This window comes from Ranitomeya imitator, chromosome 8 (assembly GCF_032444005.1).
Source record: "Ranitomeya imitator isolate aRanImi1 chromosome 8, aRanImi1.pri, whole genome shotgun sequence".
In the NCBI taxonomy this organism is placed as follows: Eukaryota; Metazoa; Chordata; class Amphibia; order Anura; family Dendrobatidae; genus Ranitomeya; species Ranitomeya imitator.
This window is the reverse complement of record NC_091289.1, coordinates 190,187,026-190,196,302: the sequence shown is the minus strand read 5'-3', so window position 1 is coordinate 190,196,302 and position 9,277 is coordinate 190,187,026. Positions and strand designations below refer to the sequence as shown.

At 44.6% G+C, this 9,277-nt stretch overlaps 1 protein-coding gene and 1 long non-coding RNA gene across 2 annotated transcripts; one reads left to right on the top strand and one right to left on the bottom strand.

Moving 5' to 3' along the window:
* The first annotated feature begins 3,029 nt into the window (after nucleotides 1–3,029).
* Nucleotides 3,030–4,516, top strand: LOC138647587 (uncharacterized). The gene is made up of 2 exons (XM_069736682.1): nucleotides 3,030–3,499; nucleotides 3,607–4,516. The coding sequence occupies exons 1-2, from the start codon at nucleotides 3,147–3,149 to the stop codon at nucleotides 4,487–4,489; spliced, it is 1,236 nt and encodes a 411-aa protein (XP_069592783.1). The 5' UTR covers nucleotides 3,030–3,146; the 3' UTR covers nucleotides 4,490–4,516.
* Nucleotides 4,517–6,299: 1,783 nt separating this feature from the next.
* Nucleotides 6,300–6,849, bottom strand: LOC138648451 (uncharacterized). The gene is made up of 3 exons (XR_011315106.1): nucleotides 6,646–6,849; nucleotides 6,483–6,554; nucleotides 6,300–6,356 (listed from the first exon to the last, which is right to left on the bottom strand). It is a non-coding gene; the product is annotated as an uncharacterized lncRNA (long non-coding RNA).
* Nucleotides 6,850–9,277: the final 2,428 nt, after the last annotated feature.

Here is a 9,277-nt window from a genome sequence, read left to right as displayed (position 1 = left end):
TGTGCTTCTCTGCACTGTGTAAGCGCCAGCCAGAAAGCAGAGCACAGCGGTGACGTCACCGCTGTGCTTTCCGGCTGGCGCTGACAGTCAGTGCAGAGAAGCACAGCGCCGGGGGACAGACACCGGAAGGTAAGTATGTAGTGTTTGTTTTTTTTTTTACGTTTACGCTGGTAACCAGGGTAAACATCAGGTTACTAAGCGCGGCCCTGCGCTTAGTAACCCGATGTTTACCCTGGTTACCAGGGGACTTCGCATAGTTGGTCGCTGGAGAGCTGTCTGTGTGACAGTTCTCCAGCGACCACACAGCGACGCTGCAGCGATCGGGATCATTGTCTAGATCGCTGCAGCGTCGCTAAATGTGACGGTACCTTAAAGGTCAGCGAAAGGTTTAAGAAAACAACAAAGAAAAAAAACCCACTAAGGTCCAAAGCTAAATTGTATGCAAATTGTAGACTTTCAGAAAAGTACAACTAATGGGGGGGAAACTCCAGAATAGTTGGCAAAGTTACTTAGAATTTCTTTTGCGCAGATCAGTAGAAGGTTCGGTTCTTTGACGCCCTCTAGTGACCGTGATTAGGATTGTACTTTGTACTTTGTACTTAGGATTAAAGCAAATGCCAATGTTACGATGATTGTGTTGTGTATCCTGTTCTGGTCATGTGTCCAGATGCTTTATTGGGGGCTAGATTTATTTTTTGATGGTGCTCTAGATAAAAAATCTTCCACTTTTTTTTTTGTGGATTAGTAGTAGCAAAATAAATGCAGCACTTTGCTCTGTGCAGATATCCTAAGCTTTGCAGTTAAAGTGATCAAAAGTACCGGTCTGCAAAACTGTATTGCAAAAAAAAAAAAAACTCAAACATTTCCATGTTCCATGGACAGAAAAATAAATTGCAGATCTGAGCAAATGGTGAAAAAAATAAATAAAAAAATCAAAAAAATCACAAGGTTGTTTTTTGTTTTTTTTCTACCACTAAATTATAGGTTTAGTGATCTTTGTAATACTGATGTGTAGCTTCAGGTAGCCAGGTTGTTTTTAGGATATCTTCACATGTCCGGTAGTGATCCGCTAGAACGGATCCAGCAGCAATCCGTTCGCAAAGTTGTGCAGAGATCAGTTTAGTCAGTTTTTAAATAACTGATCTCTGCTGGATCTGGTTTTTTTTTTTACATTGAAGTCTATGGAAAACTGATCCGTTAATTAGCCTACATTTTTTGCAGTACCCATGGGTGAAAAATGCTGAAAGACATGAGATGCTGCAGGGGTACTAGGTGGGATTCACACAGGACTTTGCAGCATTTTTTTTATTTGAAACCCCGGATAAGATGCAGCCAGATGAGAAACATCAGATAACGACCTATTAAACTCATTTGTTTGTGAAGTGTTGGATTACTTTTTCCCTGCATATCACAATCTGCATTAAAACTAAATATATACTGTAAGAATTTTTGCAACGGCCAACCATGTCGGACTGGGGTGCCAAGGACCCACCAGTAACCAACTCCAGGGCCCCACTTTTCAGCTACATGAAAATGTGACATTATAATAACAATGAATTGGGTAAATTAACTAAATAAGATGCCGCTTGTGTCCGTGCATAGTGATTCAAGAATATTGTACCAAATACTGCTCATATAAGAGGGTGGTGGTGGTCCACTCCTGCTCAAGGGCCCACCGGAGGATTCTCCTGTGGGCCAGTCCAAGCCTGCTGGCCACTGAGGCCATTTTAGACTCAAAGTTCCTGTTTCTGGAAATCCACATGTACATTTGCTACAATAAACAGACCCCCAAACCTACTGTTTATATGTATGCAAGCATCTAATGATACTCTGTGAAGGGAGGAGGAGGTGAGCTGTGACATCACCTATTGTGAATGGTGGATCCTGTGTTATCTACTGTATATAGAGGTGTTATCAGTCATTGTACAGGAGGAGGAGGTGAGCTGTGACATCACCTATTGTGGATCCTGTTATCTATTGCATATAGAGGTGTTATCAGTCATTGTACAGGAGGAGGAGGTGAGCTGTGACATCACCTATTGTGAATGGTGGATCCTGTTATTGCATATAGAGGTGTTATCAGTCATTGTACAGGAGGAGGCGAGCTGTGACATCTATTGTGAATGGTGGATCCTGTTATCAGTCGTCATACAGGAGGAGGAGGAGGTGAGCTGTGACATCACCTATTGTGAATGGTGGATCCTGTGTTATCTACTGTATATAGAGGTGTTATCAGTCATTGTACAGGAGGAGGAGGTGAGCTGTGACATCACCTATTGTGGATCCTGTTATCTATTGCATATAGAGGTGTTATCAGTCATTGTACAGGAGGAGGAGGTGAGCTGTGACATCACCTATTGTGAATGGTGGATCCTGTTATTGCATATAGAGGTGTTATCAGTCATTGTACAGGAGGAGGCGAGCTGTGACATCTATTGTGAATGGTGGATCCTGTTATCAGTCGTCATACAGGAGGAGGAGGAGGTGAGCTGTGACATCACCTGTTGTGATTGTTGGATGCTGTTATCTATTGCATATAGAGGTGATACCTATAATCCTGCCTCTAATTTAAAAAAACAAACAAAAACTGCTGTAAATGTAAACTTCCTTGATGGGTTTGAAGTATGAGTCGTAAAACAGCTCCAGTGGACAGTGTGAAAGCTTCATGACTTCACCACTGTAGCCTGCAAGACAAGAGCCGAGCAGTGGCGGCGGGGCATCGCTGCTCCACAGGGCGGGTGACAGTAGTTGGTTATTTTATACCTAGACAAGCCTTTGATCAAATGAGCATTTATCCTCGAAAAACACCTTCAAGAGGAACTTGGTCTTAGAGTTCTTTCACACTTCAGTTGTGTGGCGTCAGTTAGGTCCGACATCGTGGCGGATCGACGGATCCGTCAAATTTGGTGGAAAAACGGTTCTAACGGATCCGTTTTTTTGACGGATCAGCTGCCCCGATCCGTTTAAAAAACGGATCCGTTAGAACCGTTGCGACCGTTATTACATCCGTTGTAACCGTTTTTTGACGGATCCGTTTTTTAAAAGGGGAGGATTTCAATGTGATTGGCTACTGGATACTACTGCAAAACTATATATAGCGTGTATTTACACCACATCTTTGAAAGGTTGTAGAGAAAGTGGCAGAAATGGAAGGAGTCCTGGCGAACATTGCAAAGATCTATGCGGATTTTTCTTTTGAGGCAAATCAGTTGGCAGTCAGCGTTCGAGAGAGGGAGGAACAAAGACTGCGCATCCTACGGCAGCGGCGGAAGAGAAGGCTGTGGATCCATCCCATCACAGCACAACGTATGACCCGTGGTGTTTATTCCACGCTTTACATGGAACTAAGGGAAAACCCTCAAAAGTTCTTCAATTATGTGAGGATGAGAGCTGAAAATTTCGAGTTTTTATTGGGCTATGTGGAAGACTGTATACGTAGACGAGACACCCAGATGCGATTCTCAATATCACCAGCAGAGCGTCTCATGGTGACTATTCGGTAAGTAATTTTTTTTTTTTTAAATGATTCTCATTCATCAGACTTATAACTGTAATGTTGTTTTTTGAATTTTTTTATTAATTATTGTCTTTTCGTTTTGTTAACAGATTCCTTGCAACTGGAGAGTCGTTCTCATCCCTCCATTTTCAGTATCGACTTGGGATATCCACCATCTCGGGGATCATCAGAGATACCTGCCGGGCATTGTGGGAGTGCCTACAAGTGGAATACATCCCAGAGCCATCACAGGAGAGGTGGCTGGAGATCGCCCAAAATTTTCATCAAATTTGCCAGTTTCCAAATTGTGTTGGAGCAGTTGATGGAAAGCACATACGGATCGTCAAACCTTCAGGCTCTGGATCACAGTTTTATAACTATAAGAAGTACTTCTCTATTGTGTTGATGGCCATAGCCGATGCACAATGCAAGTTCATCGCTGTTGATATCGGTGCGTATGGACGCGCAAATGATTCACAAATCTTTAAAAATTCACCAATGGGGCGCCGTTTATATGGAGAGACATTTGATTTTCCGCCCCCTAGACCTCTCCCTGGAACCACTAGTCCACCATTACCATTTGTTTGTGTTGGAGATGATGCCTTCCAGCTTTCCCCACACTTGCTGAAACCCTTTGGAAGTAGTGGACTGACCCAGAGGAAAAAAATTTACAATTACCGCTTAACCAGAGCACGAAGAGTAGTGGAATGTGCTTTTGGCATCTTAACTGCCAAATGGAGAGTCCTGCTAACTGCAATTAAACTGCAGACTGAAACTGTCGATGATGTGGTCAAAGCGTGCGTTGTCCTGCACAATTTTGTTTTATCAAAAGAACAAGTTTCCCTGGAGGATAATGTTTCTGAAAGCACCTTACGGGATTACCAAAACCCCACTTTTCGCAGTCCAGTAGCAGTCTCCAGAATGCGGGACAGTTTTGCAGACTACTTCATGTCTCCTGCAGGATCAGTTGACTGGCAGTATGAAATGGTGTAAAAAATTTTTTCTTTTTACACTTGTAAAAATACCATTTTTTTTTGCTTACAAAATCTTTGTACTTTAATGCAGCATTGTATGTTTTGCAACGGTACCCTTTAAACACTGTTATTGTTACTATTGCCATAACCTTGGTGATTTAAAAACTTTACAAAAAAAGAGACAATAAAATTGTTTTTAAACCAAAAAACTGTTTATTTACAGATTCTCATAGTTTGGGGTGGAGATAGTAGCGGAGGGGCTGACAGGGCGGACCACGTCGACAGTGGGGGACAGGACATCACGGGGAGGAACAGAAGTAGAATCGGTGGTGAAAACATGAGGTTGTGTAGAGAGTTGAGGTGCAGATGTGGTGTGTGGGAGGTATGAAGGTGTTGGTGGGATTGGGAACGGAGAAGTTAAAGGGGAAGAATGGAAGGGGGACGGTAAAAACTGGGAAAGACTGGGGGGGAAGGAACAAATGACGAAGGAGTAGAATGGACGGGAGGAGGACGGACAGGAGGAGGACGGACGGGAGGATAGACGGTGGATTGAGAGGGGAAAGGTGTTGAAACATGAAGGGTAGGTGGAGGGGCATGGGACATCGCCTGCGCTAGAGCAGTGTGGCAGCCTTGCATCACATGCATCTGCAGGTCAGGAGTTAGATTTTCCATGTGCCTGAGGACCGACTGAAAAAAACAGTGCCTTGGTGACTGATTTGCATCTGATTGCATCCTATCAAGACGACTGCTGAGTTCAAGTATGCTTTTGTTAAGCATATTGTACCCAGCAGACGTTTGCTCACTCAAAAGCTTGATGGCACTGTGAAAGGATGCATTCAGCTGCAAAAAGTCAGGCGCATAGCTCCTTTCCTGACCTCTCTGGCGCTGCCGTCCTGACCACAAAGTTGGTCTAGATGTTGCGGCAGTGGCAGAGGGGTGGGGTAAAGGGAACTCTAACTCATCACCTGCAGCTTCAAGTGACGAAGTCCGCCCTGCTGCTCCAGCGCTGGTGGATGAGGCTGAGGGATCAAACGAAAGGGAAGGTGCAGAAACAGAGGGGTCGACGTGGTCCCCGGTGGCGGACTCTTGAGGGATCGCTCCAGAGGGGTGCAACTCTGATGCAGGCTCCCGAGTGCTGCAGAAAGTGCTGTTAAAGAAGAAAAAAAAAATTAGTATCTGGATATTACAATTGCCCTTGCTGCAAAAAAAATTGAAGGTTACACATTTTTACAGTTTGACTGAAAATATGTGGTGTTGAATATTTACCTTCTGCTCAGCAGCGTCGACCGGAGGAACGACAGGGCTCTGGCATGTTTGTATCTGCTCCTGCGTCCTCTAGATCCACTCGGGGCCCGCATCTCCTTATTAAACTCCCTCTTGAAGCGATCCCTGAGTGACCGCCACCGCACGATAATCCTGTTACCTGGAAAGAGAAAGCAAAAATTGGTTACTATACACCACATTAAATCATGCCTAACATAAGGTTATGAAGTGTGAATACTTACGCGCTAGATCCTGGGCCCCAGCATAGAGTTCCTCCCAGTTATCCATAACAGCACTGCACACTTCCTCCCATAGCCGTCGGGTGATTAACTGGTCAGCATGGCGGCGTTCCGACATGTTCCACAGCGGCTCCCGACTTTGTACTGCTTCGATGAGGGTGTTCACATCGATGCCCTCCTCTTCATCATCTTGTTCGGGAGCACGCTGTGAAGCCTAACAAAAAGATAAGAATAAAAAGGGAAAGATTACAACACATGAATTTTACATTTTACTAAACACCAAACAAAAAAGGAACTTACTCTTCGGCGACCGCCGCGATTATCATTCCGACGACTATGGGAGGTGCTTTGAGGAACTCTACGTCGAGCCCCGGATTGTGAAGACTAATTTAAAAAATAAAATAAAATTAATAATGTTCTTTGATCGAGGCATATGTATTGTGTGCTGTGCTGAATGTTTGTGTTGGGTGTAGTGCATTGTATGTGAGGATCGGTCTGTTCAAAACTTACACTATGCGCTCCCGCTCCTTGTATTTCTCCACCCTGTCCGTCTCCTTCTGTTAGCCCCTCTGCTTCATATTCCTGTGAATACAGAATAAACACATAAAGGCTTAAAATACAATTGCCATTGTTGCACCAAAATAAAAAATTTATGAAGAAAAAAAATTAACACCTCAGTTTGCTGATGATGTGCTGGGGGGCTCTCAGAAGAAGACATTATGATCCTGCGTCTATCTTGGGTTGGTCGGTCCCTTGCTTGGGTCCTCTTGGTCCCTAGAATCTGTAAGCATAAAGGGAGTTCTAAGCTACTATACAAAAGGATAGATAGATAGATGCAGCTTTCAGGACTTTACACTTACATCTGTTTCCAAAACTTGGGGCTTGCGTATAGCTTGGGTCGGTCGGTCCCTTGCTTGGGTCCTCTTGGTCCCTAGAATCTGCAAGCATAAAGAGAGTTCTAAGCTACTATACAAAAGGATAGATAGATAGATGCAGCTTTCAGGACTTTACACTTACATCTGTTTCCAAAACTTGGGGCTTGCGTATAGCTTGGGTCGGTCGGTCCCTTGCTTGGGTCCTCTTGGTCCCTAGAATCTGCAAGCATAAAGGGAGTTCTAAGCTACTATACAAAAGGATAGATAGATAGATGCAGCTTTCAGGACTTTACACTTACATCTGTTTCCAAAACTTGGGGCTTGCGTATAGCTTGGGTCGGTCGGTCCCTTGCTTGGGTCCTCTTGGTCCCTAGAATCTGCAAGCATAAAGAGAGTTCTAAGCTACTATACAAAAGGATAGATGCAGCTGTAGGGACTTTACACTTACAACTTTTAAAAAAAAATGGGGAGCCTGCTTGTGTACGTCTTGGGTCAGTACCTACTACAGTACCTACAGTGCCAACTTATTTTTGATTTCCCCCACCACAAAAGAAAAAAAAAATTCTACCGTCAAACTTGATGCACAAGCTGCCAAACCCTCTACCTCCTGTTTCCCCACAAAAAAAAAAACCCCAAAAATCCCTTTAAAACAACACCAAAACTACTTAGAACTTGATATGCGCAATGCGCATGCTGGTAAAACCCACCTAAACAAAGTTTAACCTTATAAAAAATGTTCCTCATTCGAAATTAAAATACCAATCCCCAAAATTGTTAATTATGATTACCCTACAGTTTGTATTTTCTAAAACCAGATAACATATTCTATAGCAAAGATTTGCATTACACATTTGTATATATAACCTTTATTGCATGTTTACCCAATATTACATTTATCTTGAAATGAGACTACTGACAGTTTTGTGAAATTTTTATTACTATATTTTTTTAAATTTTCTTTTTTTTAGGGTACAGTAGGAGCTACACTGCTCTTTATTTGAAATACAAGTACATTATGGAAAACAACAAAGATGCAGAACACATCACACATCATTTATACACACACACAAAACAAATTTTACACCACAGCTATTCAAAATACCAGCATAGTATGAAAAACATATAAACAGGGCAGGCAGGCGCACGCACGCACGCACGCACACACAGCCACCTTCTGTCTGTCCCTCGGCACTCTGCTTCTCTGCCCTGTGTAAGCACAGCGGCCGGAAAGCAGAGTGGTGACGTCACCGCTGTGCTCTGCTTTACGGCCGGCTGGCGCTCACAATGCAGAGAAGCACAGCACGGGGACAGACAGCGGAATTTACCTTTTTTTTTTTTTTACTTTTACACTGGTAACCAGGGTAAACATCGGGTTACTAAGCGCGGCTCTGCAGTTAGTTACCCGATGTTTACTCTGGTTACCGGCATCGTTGGTCGCTGGAGAGCGGTCTGTGTGACAGCTCTCCAGCAACCAAACAGCGACGCTGCAGCGATCCGGATCGTTGTCGGTATCGCTGCAGCGTGTGACGGTACCTTTAGTAAATACATCAAAAATCAACATTAACCAATATGGCATTGACAAATGCACATGCAACCAACAAGATGCACACAAACATACCTGCAAGCAGAGTCATAACGCAAGCATAACACATGAACAGGCGTAATATTGACGAAGGCATAATAAGGTGCAGGCACATGAACACATACATACAAAAGCACACAGCAGTACAAAAATACACACACACACGGCCATCAGTCCTCCAGCTGGAGCTTGATATATTCACAGTGGCAGGCCTCGGGGTGGATCTGGACTGTAGCAGGGCACTGGCTGTTGCAGGACGACGGCAGGCCTCAGGTTGGATTCAGGTTTTAAAAGCTCTTGCTGTACTCAGTACGTCATACACAAATACACACACACACACACACACACACACACACACACACACACACACACACACACACACGCTGGATGTCAGTACTCACATGGCTGTCTCAGGCAGGGTCTGGCTGGCACGGCCTCGCTGGCTGGCACGGCCTCTCTGGCTGGCTGGCAGGGCCTTGCTGGCTGGCAGGGCCTCTCTGGCTGGCTGGCAGGGCCTGGCTGGCAAGGTCTTGCTTGCAGGGTCTGGCAGTGTGTCTCTGGCTGGCAGGGCCTCTCTGGCTGGCAGGGCCTCTCTGGCTGGCAGGGCCTCTCTGGCTAGCTGGCAGGGCCTCTCTGGCTGGCTGGCAAGGTCTTGCTGGCAGGGTCTGGCTGGGTCTCTCTTGCATTGAAGGGTCTGTCTTGCTGGCTGGTACATTTGGGAATGACCTGTCCTCTTTATATAGTTTTTGGGTTGTCTGGGCAAAGTATCCACTTTTTGGAGCATGCTCAATCAAAAAAAGCGGATTGAGGCGACGGATCCGCCAAAAAGCGGATCGCGACGGATCCGT